Below are 18,141 nucleotides of genomic sequence, written 5' to 3'. Positions count from 1 at the left end.
GGGGTCTGTAGGGAAGCCATGGAGTCACTGGGGGCCATGGGGGACTTCAGGGAACCACAGGGGTCTGCAGGGAGCCACAGGGGTCACTGGGGTTGGTAGGGAAGCCCAGGAGTCACCGAGGTCTGAGGGAGGTCAGTGGATTTCTGAGGGAAGCCCAGGGGTCAGTGGGGTCTGTAGGGAAGCCACAGGGTCAGTGAGTTTTACAGGGAAGCCCAGGGGTCCCTGGGTTTTACAGGCAAGCCCAGGGCTCAGAGGATTTGTGAGGCAAGCCCAGGGCTCAGGAGAAGAGCCCTGCCTGTCCTACCTGCACAGCCACCTCTCGTGGGTGAGCCTTCATGGCCTGCAGGGCTGCCAGGGCCCCGCCGCCCTCCATGATGACGCTGCAGTTCTCGGGCTTGCGCAGGGCCAGCATGCACAGGGCTGCACAGCCCTGCTCACAGATCTGCAACACACAGGGACACGCTCACTGCCTGCAAACCTGCCCTGCAGCCAGACAAAAGCGGGCTTGCTTTCCTCTTATGGCACTTTTGGAGCTGTTTTTATTGGTTTGAAGTTGCTCCCGCTGTGGTGTCCTGCTGCTCTGGCATGGAAAGCAAGGAGAGGGTTGGAATTATGATCTTAGAGATATTTCCAACCTTCATCATTCTGGGTTTTACATACCAGAGGTGTAAAACACCATCCCCACTATCCATCTGATTCAGGAATGAGAAATAGAAAACACTACAAAGTGGAAAACCCTTAAATTCACACAAACATTGGATTTGCAGGCCAGAGGTGTAAAACACCATCCCCACTATCCATCTGATTCAGGAATGAGAAAAATCAAACACTACAAAGTGGAAAACCCTTAAATTCCCACAAACATTGGACACCACAGCCGAGCTCTGGATGTTTATCCAGCTGCACACACACACCCTGCAGCTCCATCCCCACCCCAGAGGGAACCCCCAAGGGCCTGGGGGGTACCTGAGGGTTGCCCAGGTGGTGGCTGATGGCCAGCACGATGAGCTCGGTGGCCCCGGCGTCCACGATGGCGTCTTTGACGTCGTCGTTGCCGGCCACGGCGCGGATGGCGCTGAGCACCTGCTTCACCACGTCCTGCCCGTGGGGAAACAGCAGCTCAGGGAGCAGCACAGGCAGGTGGAGAGCTCAGAAAGCAAAGCACAACATCCCCCCCCGTTCCAGGAAAATGGAATCATCAGCTACAAAAACTCTGCCCTCAGTCACCTCCCTGCTGCACAAGGGACCTTGGAGGCTTCTGCCAGAGCATCGGCGAGGATTAAAAATCAGACATCAGCCTCTGGGACTTGAGCACATAAATGCTTTGTTTAAAAGCTCTTTTTGGTGGAAAATCAACCATTCAGCTCCTCTGGGAGCAGGCAGTGTCACTGTGATCTTTTCTGGAAAAATCCCTTTGCCAGGATTTCCTCTCCTGGGAAGCTGAGAAGCCTCAGAGCAAAAGGAAAACAATAATTTTCTGATTGCTTCTCCTGTGTTTTGCTGCAAAAGGTAAAATGGATTTTTTAAAATGCTTTGGAATGTGGTTTGGAGATTGTTTGATTGGTTCCATGTAAATTGTTTTTACTCAATGACCAATCAGGGTCAGGCTGTGTCAGACTCTGGAAGGAGTGATGAGTTTTCATTCTCATTCTTTGCAGCCTTTTGTCTGTATCCTTCCTCTACTCTTTAATACAGTTTTAGAACAGCATTCTTCAATACAATTTAGATCATAAAATAATAAATTAGCTTTCTGAGAACATGGAGGCAGATCCATCATTCCTCCTGTGTCTGGGGAACTCAGCAAACAGCCCAGGCTAAGGCTGACTCAGGACAGGAGCCCTGCTGAGGATGAGGTGTTCCCCAGCCCCCCCAGACCCTTCCCTCTGCTCACAGGGTGCTCCATGCAGTCAGCCAGCAGCGTCACCATGAAATTTAAGCCCCCCAGGTCCACGATTTCCTGGCAGAACTCGTTCCTGACCGAGAGGCGGGAGAGGGTGGCACAGAGCTCGCTGAGAACCCCGGAGTTATCCCTGAAGGCTGCAGGAGAGAGGGATGCACTCATTACTGCACAATTAATTTACTCTGGTTAATTACACAGGAAACATTGTTTTATGAATTAAAACAGAGGTGACACCTCTCACTCTGTTCACAAGAGGGCCCTAAACCTGTAAACCACTTCCTAAATACACTGAAAAACTGCTCTGGTCATCTGACTGCTGCACAGGTGACCAGCAGCACCACGGTGTCACTCTTTGGGTCTCTCAGGGCACATTTCATGGATAGAACTAAACCCTGTGTGAGTGACCAATTCTTGAATCACCTCCGAGGAGCTTCAGGAAATGACAATGAGAGAGAAATCAACAATGGGAGAAGAAATCAGAAGGGATTCCTGAGAAGGAACCACAAGTGATTCCCGAGACAGTGAGAGAAGAAAACAGACAATGAGAGAAGAAATCACAAGTGATTCCTGAGAAGGAACCACAAGTGATTCCTGAGACAGTGAGAGAAGAAATCAGAAGGGATTCCTGAGAAGAAATCACAAGTGATTCCTGAGACAATGAGAGAAGAAATCACAAATAATTCCTGAGACAGTGACAGAAGAAACCACAAGTGATTCCTGAGACAATGAGAGAAGGAACCACGAGTGATTCCTGAGACAGTGACAGAAGAAACCACAAGTGATTCCTGAGACAATGAGAGAAGGAACCACGAGTGATTCCTGAGACAGTGGGAGAAGAAATCACGAGTGATTCCTGAGAAGGAACCACGAGTGATTCCTGAGACAATGGGAGAAGAAATCAGGAGTGATTCCTGAGAAGAAACCACAAATGATTCCTGAGACAGTGAGAAGAAATCCCAGGTGTTTCCCCACCACGATCAACACCCCCAAGATCCGTTTTACCTTTTGCAGCCTCAATGAGGACTCTCAACCCATCATTCTCCAGCACGATCATCTTGGCGTGGTCGTGGGCGTGACCGAAGGGCACACGGATGTCATCGTCGAACGTCATGACCCTGAGGGCCGAGGCTGCCGTCCTGACCAGCTCAGCACTGCTGCCGTGCTGGGTGATGGCCCCGGTGAGCAGGGGGAGGACTCCCCCCTTGACAAAGCCCTGCCTGTTGTGCTCGTGCTTGAGGCAGGCGTGGCGCACGCAGCGGATCCCGGCCAGCGTCACCTCGGCGTCCTCGCGCCGCTCCCGCAGGCTCCGCAGCAGCAGCTCCTGCCCCGCGGCGTCCAGCAGGTCTGGCTGTCCGTCCAGCAGGGCAGCCAGCGTGCAGAAGGCCTGCAGCAGCAGCTCCCTGTCCCCTGCAGCCAGCTGGCAGGCAGAGAGCACGGCGGGGTAGGCGCCGTTGCGGCCGGCCAGGTAGCGGAAGGCGAGCTGCTCCTTGCACTGCGCCGCGAAGGCCGACAGCTCCTGGGGCAGCTGGGCCACGTCCTGCTCTGCCACGGCTCTGCTCAGGCTCTCCAGGGTCTGAGGGACACAGCCAGCATTAGGGCTGCACCTGAGGAGTGCAGGAGGAGCAGCAAGGGGGGTGGTTTGAGGTTGGAAATCGGTTTGGGGTGATGGGAGCGGGCGGTTTATGGTGATTGGGATTCGTGCACACAAGCTCTGGAGGGACAGGGGCTCCCTGTGCCACCACTGGGCACCAGCACCAGCTGAACTGGGTCCAACCAGCTCATCCCAGCTCTGGAAGTGTCCACAGCCACGCTGGACAGAGCTTGGAGCAAGCTGGGGTGAGTGGGGTTGATCCCCACCTTGTCCCCAGCCCCACATCCCGTCACCCACGGGACACCTCCAGGAATGGGTACCCCAAACCTCCCTGGGCAGCCCTGAGCACCCTCCCCAGGAGGAAATCCCTCCTGATGTCCCACCTGAGCCTCCCCTGGCACACCTTGAGGCTGTTCCCTCCTGTCCTGCCCCGGGAGCAGAGCCTGACCCCACCTCACCTACACCTCACCTCCCTGCAAAGGGCAAGGAGCTCTTGGAATGTTTCATATTTGCAGAAAAAATGGGATTAACTGCCTGAAGAGAAATGGGGCAGAGGCAGAGGTTGGCCTAGTATTTATAATATTATTATTATTCTTATATAACCCTGAGAAAGAGAGAGCAGCCATTTGTGCTCCTACCAGCAGGATTTGGTGCTTTTGCCTCTGCCCGTTCTCAGAGGCAGGAGGTCTCACAGCTTTCACAATATTGCTCAGGTCCACACCTAAAAAGGGGGAAATAAAACCAAGTTTAATACTGGTCCCAGGATAATTAGAGTCAAATAAACAGTGTTAGTTGCAGTTCTAGGGAAAAGCTGCCAAGGAAGCCACAGAGAACAAAGATGAACTTGTAAAGATGCTGAAATGATCAATTCTTACTGTAAGGTCAGATTCTGCCTGGAACAAAGCTAGATGTCAGTTGAGGGGGGAAAAAAGAAGGAATTTAATTTCACTGACCAAATTTTGCCCTCCAGCTTCCCTCTAAGCAGTTTTGCAGTCATAATTAATCCAGAAAACCAGGTCAGCATTAATGGTGTCTCTGTTCCACTTCACAAAGGCTCCTTTCCAATGCTGCACGACCCACCTTTGCCTGCAGGACTCCTTTAACCCCTGAGGATTTGGAGAGCCCAGCCTGCAGAGTGCACGGTACCTTGGGACTCGAACTGCAGCACGGCTTCTCTCACAGCCTCCTCGGGCTCCATCTCGAACTCGGTGATGTTCTCCTGCACCGCATCATCAAACGTCTCCTGGGCGATCTGCTTGGAGCCCATGGTGTCGGGACGGGCTGGATCCACCTCCGTGTGCTGCTGCTGACAGAGGGCACAGCTCGTTTGGGTGCAAAACCTTTCCAATGCCCAGCAGAGCCCGAGCGAGGGGCTGGCTCTTCCCCGAGACAAAGGCTCAGAACTCTGAATCAAAAATACCCAGTCAAAAGCACGGCCGGTGTTTTATTTAATGGGGAAAACACGGCAGGGAAGAGGGATAAGGAGATATTTCAGCAGCACTCCCGGATTTCCATGGGGTTTCAGAGCTAGCACCGTGACGGGGCTCTCGCTGCAGCACTGAGGGCACCGCGCCCGCTCACGGCCCCGGCCCTCAGCCCGCCCTGCCCCGCTTCCCCCGGAGCATCCCACACCCCTCAGCCTGCCCCGAAGCTGCCAGAGAAGCGGAGAGGGCTCCGAAGGAAGGCGGCGGTGCCGGGGGAGCTCCGGGGCGCACCCGCGGCCCCGCTGCCCCTCACGACCCACCTGGGCTCCCGCCGGCCGCCCCCGCCGGACAAAAGGCGAGGGCGGGACGGCCCCACTCGGCCGCCGTAGGCGCTCTCTGCGCATGCGCCTCGGCCCAAATTCGCACCGTTCGCCCTCACGCCGAGCGAAAAAGAACGCGGGGGGACGGAAACGCGCATGCGCGCCGCTCCCACGCACGCGCAGTTGGCGCGGCGTGCCCGGGCGCGCCCTCAGGGCAGCGGCGGCTCCCTCAGAGCGGGAGGCCGCGGGCCGCTCCCCTCGCCCTCGTTCCGCTTACCGGCAGCGCGCCCGCACCGTTAGTACCGCCCCACGCCCGCCGGCAGGAGATGAGGCGGCTCCGCGCAGCGCAGGCGCGGCGGGAGGGGGCGGGATACGGGGCGTGGTTAAGGCGTGAGGAGGCGTGTTCGGCGTGAAGGAGAAGGCGTGGTTATACCGGTGTGGGGCGTGGCTTAGAAAAGGGCGTGACCACCCGCGGTCTCCGGGAGCCCCGGGAGCGGAGGGAGGGGCGTGGCCATCAGCGGGAGGGGCGTGTCTACCGGCGAAGGGGGCGTGGCTAGCGTGAGGCCCCGGTGTGGCGGGAGGCAGCGGCGGCGCCGGGGCCGCCTCGGTGAGGGCGGGCCGGACTCCGGCTCCGGTTCCTCCTCCCGGCGCTGCGCGGGGGGCGGCGGCGGGGAAGCGTGAGGCTCCCCTCAGGCTGTGCCTCCCCTCAGGCCGCGGCGGGAGCCCGGGCCCGCGGCAGGCCGTGCCCCGGTGCCGTGAGGGGAAGATGGCTTCTCGGAGGATCACCCGTGACACGTTCGAGGCCGTGGTGCAGGACAAGGTGAAGCGGTACCGGAGCGGTGCCGCGGGGGAGCCGGTCCATCGTTTCCCAGGTAGGAGGAGCGGGATGGCGGGAGCAGCCTGGCAGCGCCTGCCATTTATTGATTTATTAATTAATTAATTTATTGGCCCTGCGCCGGTGTTTTTCCACATCCGTTTTTATGGAAGAGGCAGGAGAACAGCTGGGCACCGTGACGGGGGGGAAAAAAAATGGGAATAGAGACAAAGGAATTGTCTTCAGCATGGCAGAGCGGGTCCGGTTCCAGGCGGGTCTCCAGGGCCGGTGCTGCAGGATGGAATGCTGGTGGTGGCTGAGAAGTTAAATAAATGTAGGAGTGCCCTGAAAGCCTTCGTGCTTGGTGTTATTTTTGGGGGGAAAAAAGCTCAAAGCAGAGCATTGACCTCATGAACGTAACACAAAATGTGGTCCCTGAATTTGGGATGTAAAACGTCCAGCAAGACACTTGGGTTGCATTCACTGGGATGGACATTCACAGGAGAGCTTTAAAATGAACTCTGCTATTTTTAGAGTTACATGAGCCCTGAAGAAATCATTTGTATTAAACGCTTCTATTTTTTTTTTTTCCAAGTGTTCTTTACTTTGTGAATTGAACTTCTGGGATTGGGGAACAAGGGTCTTGGATAATGAGAATTTCCTGCAGTAATGAGAGATTTGTGGTTGAGTTTGTAGAAAATCCGAGTTTGTGTCCAGCTGTGGAATGGGAATTCTGGTCTGGGTGACAAGCTTGAGATTGGCCAAAGCCTGGAATTGCTGGTCTTGGGGAATCTTTGACAATTTATGGATTCTGGGAAAGCTGAAAGTTCAGAGTTCTGGTGGTTTTTATGCCTCAGGTAGAAGATCAAGTCTTGAGACAGCGACGAGCAAAGAAAAATTTGATTTGGAGGAGAACTTGAGCTCTTGAATTTAGGGATTGGAATGTGGGGATGGGAATATGCTGATGTGGATTTCCTTGAGAAATCTCCCCGTTTTGACTCTTTTCACCCTCTAATTTCATTTCTCTACCCAGCTCCCTCCCGGCTGCCCCGGCCCCGCTACAACGAGAGCTTCCAGCCCGACGGGCGCTTCCCTCACGCCAACTGCCAGCACGAGGACTGGAGCCAGGAGCCTGGGGAGGATTATCCTGGGGAAAACTATCCTGGGGAGGAATATCCTGGGGAGAATTACCCCGGGGAGGATTATCCTGGGGAGAATTACCCCGGGGAGAACTACCCTGGGGAGAATTACCCCGGCCCTTCCTACCGCGCTGGCAGCCCCCTGCTCCGCAAGGAGAATTATTTCCACGGACGTTTCTCCCGCCCTGCACCTCGAGAGCGGGAATTTGGCCAGGATTACAGGAAATTTGGTCGTGCAGCTGCCCCAAGCAGGGAATTTGGGCAGCACCCTGCTCCCCACGGCCGGGAGTACGGGCAGCAGCAGCGGGAGTACGGCCAGCGGGACCGGGAGTACGGGCAGCAGCAGGATTATGGTCCCTCGGATTGTTGGGAAGCTGGCGGGCAGCACGGAGCGGGGTTTGGCTCCTCGGAGCTTTTAGGGGATTTTAGGTCTCCTGGAATGCTGGAGGAGGAGGAGTATGGCAGCGTGGAGGATCAGGAGTACGAGGCGGAGGACGGCGAGTTCCGGGCGGCGCCGCGCAGGGGTGGAGTGGGCAGGGGGAGAGCGCTCAGGGGGAAACGCCTCACCAGGGGGGTGCTGAAAGCCAAGGTGTTCAAAGGAGACCTCAAAAGCCCCCTCAAGAAGTGGAATGTGAAGAAAGCACAGCCAGGCCTGGATCCCAAAGCTCTGGAGCAGCCTCTGGAAGTCGCTGAGCACCCCGAGCAGAGGCCGGTGCCTCTCCAGCAGCGCCCCAGCCCCAAGCTGCCCCCGCACCCCGTGGCAGCCCAGAGAGCCATCCTGAGGCTGCCAAAACCCACCCACGTCTTCAGGAACCTCAACTTCGACCTGGTGGATAAATCTGACATTTTCTCCACCTTTGGCATGGAGATCATCAAGTGGGCCGGGTTCCACGCCGTCAGAAACGACGCCGAGTTCTCGCGGCTCTTCGGGGCCCTCTTCGAGCTGGAGACCGAGACCTGTGCCAAGATGTTGGCCTCCTTCAAGTGCTCCCTGAGGCCAGAGCACAGAGATTATTGCTTCTTCACCATCAAGAGCCTGCAGCACGCCGCCCTGAAAACCCCCAAGGTGGACAACGAGTTCTTGAACATGCTGCTGGACAAGGGGGCGGTGAAAACCAAGAATTGCTTCTTTGAGATCATCAAACCTTTTGATAAATACATCATGAGGCTGCAGGACCGCCTGCTCAAGGGGGTGACCCCTCTGCTGATGGCCTGCAACGCCTACGAGCTGAGCCTCAAAACCAACGGCTTCGGCAACCCCCGGGAGATGGCCAACGCCTTCGAGACCACCGTGTCCCTGTGCAGGAAATCCCTGGCTCTGCTGGGCCAGACCTTTGCCCTGGCCTCTGTTTTCAGGCAGGAGAAAATCCTGGAGGCCGTGGGGCTGCAGGAGATGGCCCCAGCACCCACGGCCTTCCCCAATTTCGACGACTCCACGCTCTTTGGGAGGGAGTACATCGAGAACCTGAAGGCTTGGCTGGAGAAGAGTGGATACCCCATCCAGATGAAGAAGGCAGAGGCAGGATCCGGGGAGCAGCTCCAGACAGCTTCCCCCGAGGCCAGAGGTAACAGGGAGGGGTGAATCGCTGTGCTTGGGTGAGGTCAGGAACTCCTGGGAATTCCAGGGGAGTCCCAGTCAGGGAGGGAATTCCAGGTGAGTCCCAGCAGGGAGGGAATTCCAGGAGAATTCCACTCAGAACTGGAGCAGGGAGGGAATTCCAGGTGAGTCCCAGTCAGGGCTGGAATTCCAGGTGAGTCCAAATCAGGGAGGGAATTCCAGGTAAATCCAAATCAGGGATGGAATTCCAGGTGAATCCCAGTCAGGGCTGGAATTCCAGGAGAGTCCCAGTCAGGGCTGGAATTCCAGGTAAATCCAAATCAGGGAGGGAATTCCAGGTGAATCCCACTCAGGGCTGGAATTCCAGGTGAGTCCAAATCAGGGAGGGAATTCCAGGTGAATCCCACTCAGGGCTGGAATTCCAGGTGGATCCCAGTCAGGGAGGGAATTCCAGGTGAGTCCCAGTCAGGGCTGGAATTCCAGGAGAATCCAAATCAGGGTTGGAATTCCAGGTAAATCCCACTCAGGGCTGGAATTCCAGGTGGATCCCAATCAGGGTTGGAATTCCAGGTGGATCCCAATCAGGGCTGGAATTCCAGGTGGATCCCACTCAGGGAGTCTGTGGCAGTTTCTGTGCTGAAATCCTGCCCTTCCTTCTCTTCCTCTCTTCAATCCAAGATTTTCACCACCTCAAGGCAGGGAAACCAGGACCAACCTGGAACTGCCTTAAATTCAGAGTAAATATTTGCATATATGCAAATGAGGGGAAGCCACCATCAGCCCTTTGATCAGATCCAGGTGCATTCCCTTGGAGGTGTTCAAATCCCATCCCTGAGCTGGGCCAGTGCTTCCTCCTGCCTAAAACATCCTTAATTCATGGGGTTTTTCCTAATTCATCCTGGCTTTTTCCTAATTAATCCTATTTTTTCCTAATTCATCCTGGTTTTTTCCTAATTATTCCTGTTTTTTTTTCTAATTATTCCTGTTTTTTTCCTAATTAATCCTATTTTTTTCCTAATTAATCCTATTTTTTCCTAATTAATCCTATTTTTTCCTAATTAATCCTGTTTTTTTTAAATTCATCCTGTGTTTTTTCCTAATTATTCCTGTTTTTTTCCTAATTAATCCTAAAAATCCGTTTTTTTTCTTGAGCCTCAGCTCCTTTCTCAGGGAGCTTTTGCAGCACTGGCACCAAATGGTTGAAAATTTCTCACCCAGCCCCTTCAGAGCAGCACTCAAATAAACTGATTTTCCACAAAATCTCCCTTAAAAGGCTGCATTAAAAATTGCCTTTTTAAAGAAGATTCCACTTGCCTGGGATGTGTTTTTAATTAAATAATAAAGTTTGGGATTTTTTTTGGGGGGGGATTTATATTTTATTTATATTTTATTTTTATTTATATTTTATTTATATGTTTATTTTATTTATATTTATATTTATTTATTTATATTTTATTTATATTTACATTTAATTTACATTTACATTTACATTTACATTTATATTTACATTTATTACATTTATATTTACATTTATATATATTTTTTTTTTTTGGGGGGGGTTTTAATGGGATTTATTTCTCCCCACAGCCCCCCAACGAGCTGACAGGAAGGTTCTGGAAACAATTGAGCAGCTGGTGAGCAGCATCGTGGCAGGAACTTTGTCTGCCAAGGACAGGAATGCCCAGAAAAACTCTCCTGAATATTGGTGGGTGTTTGGGAACTGCTTGGCAAATTTGCATTAAATTCATTAAAACTTCCCTTCATTTAATGGCAATGATCAAAGCTTGTTGTGTATTTTATTTTAATCTTTTATTAATTTTTGCTTTAGGTTTTTTTTAGGGTTTTTTAAAAATTTATTTAGTTTATTTTTTTAAATTTATTTAGGTTTTTTTAAATTTATTAGGTTTTTTAAATTTATTTCGGTTTTTTTTAATTTATTTAAGTTTTTTAAAAATTTATTTAGGTTTTTTTAATTCCTTTAGGTTTTTTTAATTTATTTAGGTTTTTTAAATTTATTTCGGTTTTTTAATAAATTTTTAGAGTTTTTTTTTATTTTTTAGGGTTTTTAAAATTTTATTTATTTTGATTTTTAGGGGGAAAATATTTTCCTGGTGTTAATTATCCCTAGAAATGATCCTGGTGTTGGTGTTGTTGCTTTGATGTGCCAATAATGCTCCAAATTCAAGTTTTTTCAAAGGAATTTACATTTTAGGAGCAAATCCAGCTGAGGGAGACACCCAGGGTTTAGAATTCCAGGGAAAATATTGGAAAAAAGGAGGAGCTGATAAATTCCTGTCAATGATTTCTTCCCTTGATCCCAGAAAAACCTGCTCAGCCTCGTGCTGAACACCTGGAAAAATGAACAAACTGGGAGGCTCGGGGGCTTTCACTTCAAAAATGGAGATTTTCAGCAGATTTCTCCTTTTTTTCTCAGGTTCCTGTGTGACAAGGAATGCAAATACCACAGGCTGAGGCTGTAAAAATGGAGATTTTAATCAGATTTCTCCTTTTTTCCTGTGTTTCTCAGGTTCCTGTGTGAGGAGGAGTACACATCTGAGACTGAGGCTGTAAAAATGGAGATTTTAATCAGATTTCTCTTTTTTCCCTGTGTTTCTCAGGTTCCTGTGTGCTGAAGACCATAAATCTGAGGCTGTAGATATTGAGATTTTAATCAGATTTCTCCTTTTTTTCCTGTGTTTCTCAGGTTCCTCTCCGAGGAGGAGAGCCTGGAGTACAAATACCACAGGCTGAGGCTGTAAAAATGGAGATTTTAATCAGATTTCTCTTTTTTCCCTGTGTTTCTCAGATCCCTGTGTGCTGAAGACCACAAATCTGAGGCTGTAGATATTGAGATTTTAATCAGATTTCTCCCTTTTTCCTGTGTTTCTCAGGTTCCTCTCCGAGGAGGAGAGCCTGGAGTACAAATACCACAGGCTGAGGCTGTAAAAATGGAGATTTTAATCAGATTTCTCTTTTTTCCCTGTGTTTCTCAGATTCCTGTGTGCTGAAGACCATAAATCTGAGGCTGTCAATATTGAGATTTTAATTAGATTTTTCCTTTTTTCTTGTGTTTCTCAGATTCCTGTGTGATGAGGAGAGCCTGGAGTACAAATACCACAGGCTGAGACTGTCAATATTGAGATTTTAATCAGATTTCTCCTTTTTTCCCTGTGTTTCTCAGGTTCCTGTGTGATGAGGACAGTCTGGAGTACAAATACCACAGGCTGAGACTGTCAATATTGAGATTTTAATCAGATTTCTCCTTTTTTCCCTGTGTTTCTCAGGTTCCTGTGTGATGAGGACAGTCTGGAGTACAAGTACTACAGGCTGAGGCTGTCTGAGGTGCAGAGGAGCAGCCTGGCAGGGGAGGCAGCAGCCCCAGAGTCCCTGAGGGCCATGCTCTATGCCAGGAGGGTGGCCAGCATCAAAAGGAGACTTTTCAAGAGGAAAAAAAAACCTGGGCTGGTCTCTGCCCGTGCCAGGAGGGTGAGGAGGGCAAGCACTGGCACCCAGACCCTGCTGGCAGCTGGCACAGGAGTGAAACAGCCAGACAAAAATCTGGCAGCTGGCACAGGAGTGAAACAGCCACACCAGAATCTCCCAGCTGGCACAGGAGTGAAACACTCAGACAAAAATCTGTCAGCTGGCACAGGGCTGGAGCAGCCAGACCAGAATCTGGCAGCTGGCACAGGAATGAAACAGCCAGACCAAAACCTTGCAGCTGGCACAGGGGTGGAACACTCAGAGAAAATTCTCCCAGCTGGCGCAGGAGTGAAACAGCCAGATCAGAATCTCCCAGCTGGCACAGGAGTGAAACAGCCAGATCAGAATCTCCCAGCTGGCACAGGAGTGAAATACTCAGACAAAAATCTGTCAGCTGGCACAGGAGTGAAACAGCCAGATCAAAATCTGTCAGCTGGCACAGGAGTGAAACAGCCTGACCAAAATGTGGCAGCTGGCACAGGAGTGAAACAGCCTGACCAAAATCTGTCAGCTGGCACAAGAATGAAACACCCTGACCAAAACCTCCCAGCTGGCACAGGAGTGAAACAGCCTGACCAAAACCTCCCAGCTGGCACAGGGCTGGAACAGCCAGACCAAAATGTGGCAGCTGGCACAGGAATGAAACAGCCAGACCAAAATGTGGCAGCTGGCACAGGGCTAAAACACTCAGACAAAAATGTGTCAGCTGGCACAAGAATGAAACAGCCAGACCAAAATCTGTCAGCTGGCACAAGAATGAAACAGCCAGACCAAAATGTGGCAGCTGGCACAGGAATGAAACAGCCAGACCAAAATGTGGCAGCTGGCACAGGAGTGAAACAGCCAGACCAAAATGTGGCAGCTGGCACAGGGCTGGAGCAGCCAGACCAAAAGGTTCCTGGTGCAGAGCCTGGCCTGGCCCAGCCTGGCCTGGGTGCCAGCTGTGCCCCCCAAGGTGCCAGCTGTGCCCCCCAAGGTGCCAGCTGTGCCCCCCCAGGTGCCAGCTGTGCCCCCCCAGGTGCCAGCAGCAGCTCCCAGGTGCCCGTGGCAGCAGAAAGAAGAGCAGAGCCTGAGCTCCTGCCAGCGCTGGGGTCGCAGTTTGCTGATGGTGAGTGGGGCTGGGGAACTGGGACTGGAGCAGGGGAAATAAAATGGGGTTAGAGTGGGAATTTTAAATTATATCAAGAGAAAATAAAATGGGGTTAGAGTGGGAATTGGAATTATAGCAAGGAAAATAAAATGGGGTTAGATTAGGAATTTTAAATTATATCCCGGGAAAATAAACTGGGGTTAGATTGGGAATTATATCCAGGAAAAACAAACAGGGTTAGATTGGGAATTGAAATTATAGCAGGGGAAAATTAACATGGGGTTAGAGTGGGAATTGGGATTATATCCAGGGAAAATAAAATGGGGTTAGATTGGGAATTTTAAATTATATCCGGGGAAAATAAAATGGGGTAGGGGGGGAATTGGGATTATATCCAGGGAAAATAAACTAGGGTTAGATTGGGAATTATATCCAGGAAAAACAAACAGGGGTTAGATTGGGAATTGAAATTATAGCAGGGACAAAATTAACATGGGGTTAGATTGGGAATTGGAATTATATCCAGGGAAAATAAAATGGGGTTAGAGGGGGAATTGGAATTATAGCAGGGAAAATAAAATGGGGTTAGAGGGGGAATTTTAAATTATAGCAGGGAAACAAACAGGGTTAGATTGGGAATTGAAATTATAGCAGGGAAACAAACAGGGGTTAGATTGGGAATTGAAATTACAGCAGGGGAAACAAACAGGAATTTTGGGAATATTCAATTGGGAATGTTAAATTGTGTCCAGAAAAAAAAAAAAACCAAAAAAACCAAATGTTTTCTGCAACCCACAAAAGGAATTCGTGCTGGGAAGCCCAGCCCCATTTCTGCAGTGCTGAATTTTGAGGCTCTCAGCCTCCTGCCCTTTCTCACCAGGACATTTTTGCTCCTTGCAGTGGATGCCAAAACCATGGAGACTGCAGAGAAGCTGGCCAGGTTTGTGGCTCAGGTAGGGCCAGAGATTGAGCAGTTCAGCATTGACAACAGTGCAGATAACCCCGAGCTCTGGTGAGTCCCTGCTCCTCCCATTCCTGCTCCAAACCTGAATTTGGGGATTTAGGAACTCAGCACCTGCATTCCTGGTGAATAGCTGAAATAGCTGAGAAAAAAACCAAACATTTCTGCATAAATATATTGAATTCTTGATTTATTTTTGTGCCTAATCACCAAGCTGAGCCCTGGAATTGGGAATTTTCAACATGATTCCAATGAATTCATTTCACCTTCATTTCCTTGGATTTTGGACCTGATTTCTCTGGATTTTTCACCTTATTTCCCCTGGCTTTTGGGCCTTGTTTTCCTTGGATTTTTCACCTTATTTCCCCTGGATTTTTCACCTTATTTCTCTGTCTTTTTGACCTTGTTTCCCCTGCATTTTTGACCATTTTTCCCTTGCACTTTTGACCTTATTCCCCTGGACTTTCACCATATTCCCCTGCATTTTTGTCCTTATTTTCCCCTGGATTTTTCCCCATATTTCCCCTGCATTTTTGACCTTGTTTTCCTTAGATTTTTCTCCTTATTTCTCTGGCTTTTTGACCTTATTTTACCCTGGATTTTTTACCTTATTACCCCTGGATTTTTGACCTCGTTTTGCTTGGATTTTGGACCTTATTTCCCCTGGACTTTGACCTTATCCCCCTCCATTTTTACCCTTATTTCCCCTGCATTTTTGACCTGGTTTCCACTTGATTTTTTCACCTTATTGCTCTGGCTTTTTAACCTTATTTCCCCTGCATTTTTACCTTTATTCCCCCTCATTTTTCCCCCCTCAGTTTTCCCCCCTATATTTTCCCCCTTTCCCCCCCTCCCATTGTTCCCCCTTCCCCCCCTCATTTTTCCCCTTCCCCCCCCCTCATTTTCCCCTTTTTCCCCCTTCATTTCCCCTTTTTCCCCCCTCACTTTCCCCCCTCACTTTTCCCTCCTCTCCCCCCTCACGTTTCCCCCTTTTCCCCTCTCACTTTTCCCCCTTTTCCCCCCTCACTTTTCCCCGCTTTTCCCCCCTCCCTTTTCCCCCTTTTCCCCCCTCACTTTTCCCTCCCCCTTTTCTCCCCCTCTTTTCCCCCTCCTTTCCCCCCCATCCCTTTTCCCCCTTTTCCCCCCTCACTTTTCCCCCTTTTCCCCCCTCACTTTCCCCCTTTTCCCCCCCTCACTTTTTCCCCTTTCCCCCCTCACTTTTCCCCTTTTTTCCCCCCTCACTTTTCCCCTCTTCCCTCGCCGCACTTTTCCCCTTTTCCCCCCTCCTCACTTTCCTCCCCTCTTCCCCTCTCATTTTTCCCCTTTTTTCCCCCCTCCTTTCCTGTTTTTCCCCTTTTTCCCCCCCCTCACTTTCCCCCCTCACTTTCCCCCTTCCTTTTCCCCCCTCACTTTTCCCCCCTCACTTTTCCCCCCTCACTTTTCCCCCCTCACGTTTCCCCCCTCTACTTTTTCCCCCCTCACTTTGTCCCCCCGTCACTTTTCTTCCCTTTTCCCTCCCCCCTTATTTTCATTCGTCACCTCCCCTTTCCTCACCCAGGTTCCTGCAGGACCAAACCAGCCCCGCCTTCAAATTCTACCGCATGAAAGTCCTGGAGCTCTGTCCCTCCATCACCTTCAGCCCCGAGGCTGCAGAAGCTGCCAGAGCTGCAGGGACAGCCCTGGACACCGAGGAGGACGAGGAGGAAGAAGAGGAGGAAGAAGAAGAAGAAGAAGAAGAGGAAGAAGAAGCTGAGTTTGAACCCTCCCAAGCTGATGAGGAGGATGAGGATGATGAGGAGGACGTGGCAGCAGGTAGAAGGGTGACAAAGCTAGAGGAAGATGTGGTGTCCATGGCAGGAGAGGAGGTGTCAGGAGGTGAAGTGCAGCTCTCCAGCCCCTCTGACGGCGCTGTCCCAAATCTGTCGACACAGGCACCCCCCGGCCCAGGCCCCGGCGCGCGCTTCCCCCGCAAACGGGTCAGCTCCAAGTCCCTGAGGGTGGGCCTGATCCCGGCCCCCAAAAGGATCTGCCTCATCCAGGAGCCCAAAGGTCAGTGGGCACCCAAATGGTTCAATTTTATAGTAAAATAGAGGGGGATTTGGGAAAAAATCCCCATTTTTTAGGTGGGGTTGCTTTCAAAAGGGTCAGCTCCAAGTGCCTGAGGGTGGGCCTGATCCTGGCCTCCTAAAGGATCTGCCTCACCCAGGAGCCCAAAGGTGGGTTGGCAGTGAAATGGTTGAATTCTGTATGAAATTTGGGTAAAAATCCCCATTTTTGGGTGCATTGTCACTTAAAACATTAGATTTCTTCAATGCAAAGTTCAGCTCCAAGTGCCTGAGGGTGGGCCTGATCCCGGCCTCCTAAAGGATCTGCCTCATCCAGGAGCCCAAAGGTCAGTGGGCACCCAAATGGTTCAATTTTATAGTAAAATAGAGGGGGATTTGGGGAAAAAATCCTGATTTTTTAGGTGGTGTAGCTTTAAAATGGCAAACGGGTTTATTTAATGCAAACGGGTCAGCTCCAAGTCCCTGAGGGTGGGCCTGATCCCGGCCCACAAAAGGATCTGCCTCATCCAGGAGCCCAAATGTAGGTTGGCGGTGAAATAGTTAACTTTTTTACAGAAATAAAAGAGGATTTGAGTAAAAATCCCCATTATTTTAGGTGTATTGTCACTTAAAAAATGGTATTTGTTTAATGCAAACGGGTCAGCTCCAAGTGCCTGAGGGTGGGCCTGATCCTGGCCTCCTAAAGGATCTGCCTCACCCAGGAGCCCAAAGGTGGGTTGGCAGTGAAATAGTTCACTTTTATACAGAAATAAAGATGATTTGAGTAAAAATCACCATTTTTTAGGTGTATTGTCACTTAAAAAATGGTATTTGTTTAATGCAAAAGGGTCAGCTCCAAGTCCCTGAGGGTGGGCCTGATCCCGGCCTCCTAAAGGATCTGCTTCACCCAGGAGCCCAAAGGTGGGTTGGCAGTGAAATAGTTCACTTTTATACAGAAATAAAAGATGATTTGAGTAAAAATCACCATTTTTTTAGGTGTATTGTCACTTAAAAAATGGTATTTGTTTAATGCAAACGGGTCAGCTCCAAGTCCCTGAGGGTGGGCCTGATCCCGGCCTCCTAAAGGATCTGCCTCACCCAGGAGCCCAAAGGTGGGTTGGCAGTGAAATAGTTCACTTTTATACAGAAATAAAAGATGATTTGAGTAAAAATCACCATTTTTTTAGGTGTATTGTCACTTAAAAAATGGTATTTGTTTAATGCAAAAGGGTCAGCTCCAAGTCCCTGAGGGTGGGCCTGATCCCGGCCTCCTAAAGGATCTGCCTCACCCAGGAGCCCAAAGGTGGGTTGGCAGTGAAATAGTTCACTTTTATACAGAAATAAAAGATGATTTGAGTAAAAATCCCCATTTTTGGGTGCATTGTCATTTAAAACATCGGATTTCTTCAATCCAAAGTTCAGCTCCAAGTGCCTGAGGGTGGGCCTGGTCCTGGCCCTCTAAAGGATCTGCCTCATCCAGGAGCCCAAATCAGTGGGCACTCAAATATTTAAATTTTATAGTAAAATAAATGAAGATTTGGGCAAAATCCCCATTTTTTAGATATTTTGTCACTTAAAAAATGGAATTATTTAATGCAAAGTTCAGCTTCAAGTCCCTGAAGGTTGGGCCTGGTCCTGGCCCTCTAAAGGATCTGCCTCATCCAGGAGCCCACAGGTTCATTGGCAGCGAAATGGTTAAATTTTATAGTAAAATAAATGAAGATTTGGGCAAAATCCCCATTTTTTAGATATTTTGTCACTTAAAAAATGGAATTATTTAATGCAAAGTTCAGCTTCAAGTCCCTGAAGGTTGGGG

The 18,141-nt window shown here is 50.3% G+C and overlaps 3 protein-coding genes across 13 annotated transcripts in view; 2 read left to right on the top strand and 1 right to left on the bottom strand.

The window, feature by feature from the left end:
- The window catches only part of BORCS8 (BLOC-1 related complex subunit 8), a 92,094-nt gene that overhangs the window by 49,450 nt on the left and 24,503 nt on the right, over nucleotides 1–18,141 (top strand). The window lies entirely within an intron of this gene.
- Nucleotides 16–5,653, bottom strand: ARMC6 (armadillo repeat containing 6). 5 transcript variants are annotated; one of them, XM_050986282.1, is made up of 7 exons: nucleotides 5,513–5,653; nucleotides 4,638–4,794; nucleotides 4,130–4,212; nucleotides 2,903–3,473; nucleotides 1,892–2,037; nucleotides 967–1,098; nucleotides 16–442 (listed from the first exon to the last, which is right to left on the bottom strand). In XM_050986282.1, exons 2-7 carry the CDS (start codon nucleotides 4,756–4,758, stop codon nucleotides 278–280), a joined length of 1,218 nt encoding a protein of 405 aa, XP_050842239.1. In that variant the 5' UTR covers nucleotides 4,759–4,794; nucleotides 5,513–5,653; the 3' UTR covers nucleotides 16–277. The 5 variants fall into 5 exon arrangements, with proteins under 5 accessions (XP_050842239.1, XP_050842240.1, XP_050842236.1 ...); XM_050986283.1 differs by having other exon boundaries at nucleotides 4,638–4,797; nucleotides 5,513–5,621; XM_050986279.1 differs by lacking the exon at nucleotides 5,513–5,653 and adding an exon at nucleotides 5,236–5,390 and having other exon boundaries at nucleotides 4,638–4,896.
- On the top strand, nucleotides 5,790–17,807 carry SUGP2 (SURP and G-patch domain containing 2). 6 transcript variants are annotated; one of them, XM_050986277.1, is made up of 8 exons: nucleotides 5,793–6,107; nucleotides 7,083–8,753; nucleotides 10,334–10,451; nucleotides 12,031–13,163; nucleotides 13,206–13,337; nucleotides 14,220–14,331; nucleotides 15,839–16,941; nucleotides 17,322–17,807. In XM_050986277.1, exons 1-7 carry the CDS (start codon nucleotides 6,002–6,004, stop codon nucleotides 16,368–16,370), a joined length of 3,804 nt encoding a protein of 1,267 aa, XP_050842234.1. In that variant the 5' UTR covers nucleotides 5,793–6,001; the 3' UTR covers nucleotides 16,371–16,941; nucleotides 17,322–17,807. The 6 variants fall into 6 exon arrangements, with proteins under 6 accessions (XP_050842235.1, XP_050842234.1, XP_050842233.1 ...); XM_050986276.1 differs by having other exon boundaries at nucleotides 12,031–13,205; nucleotides 13,248–13,337; XM_050986275.1 differs by having other exon boundaries at nucleotides 12,031–13,337; nucleotides 15,839–16,092; nucleotides 16,212–16,941.

Source organism: Serinus canaria, chromosome 28 (genome assembly GCF_022539315.1).
Source record: "Serinus canaria isolate serCan28SL12 chromosome 28, serCan2020, whole genome shotgun sequence".
Classification (NCBI taxonomy): Eukaryota; Metazoa; Chordata; class Aves; order Passeriformes; family Fringillidae; genus Serinus; species Serinus canaria.
Note: the sequence above shows the minus strand (reverse complement) of the source record. Positions and strands in the feature narration are given on the sequence as shown.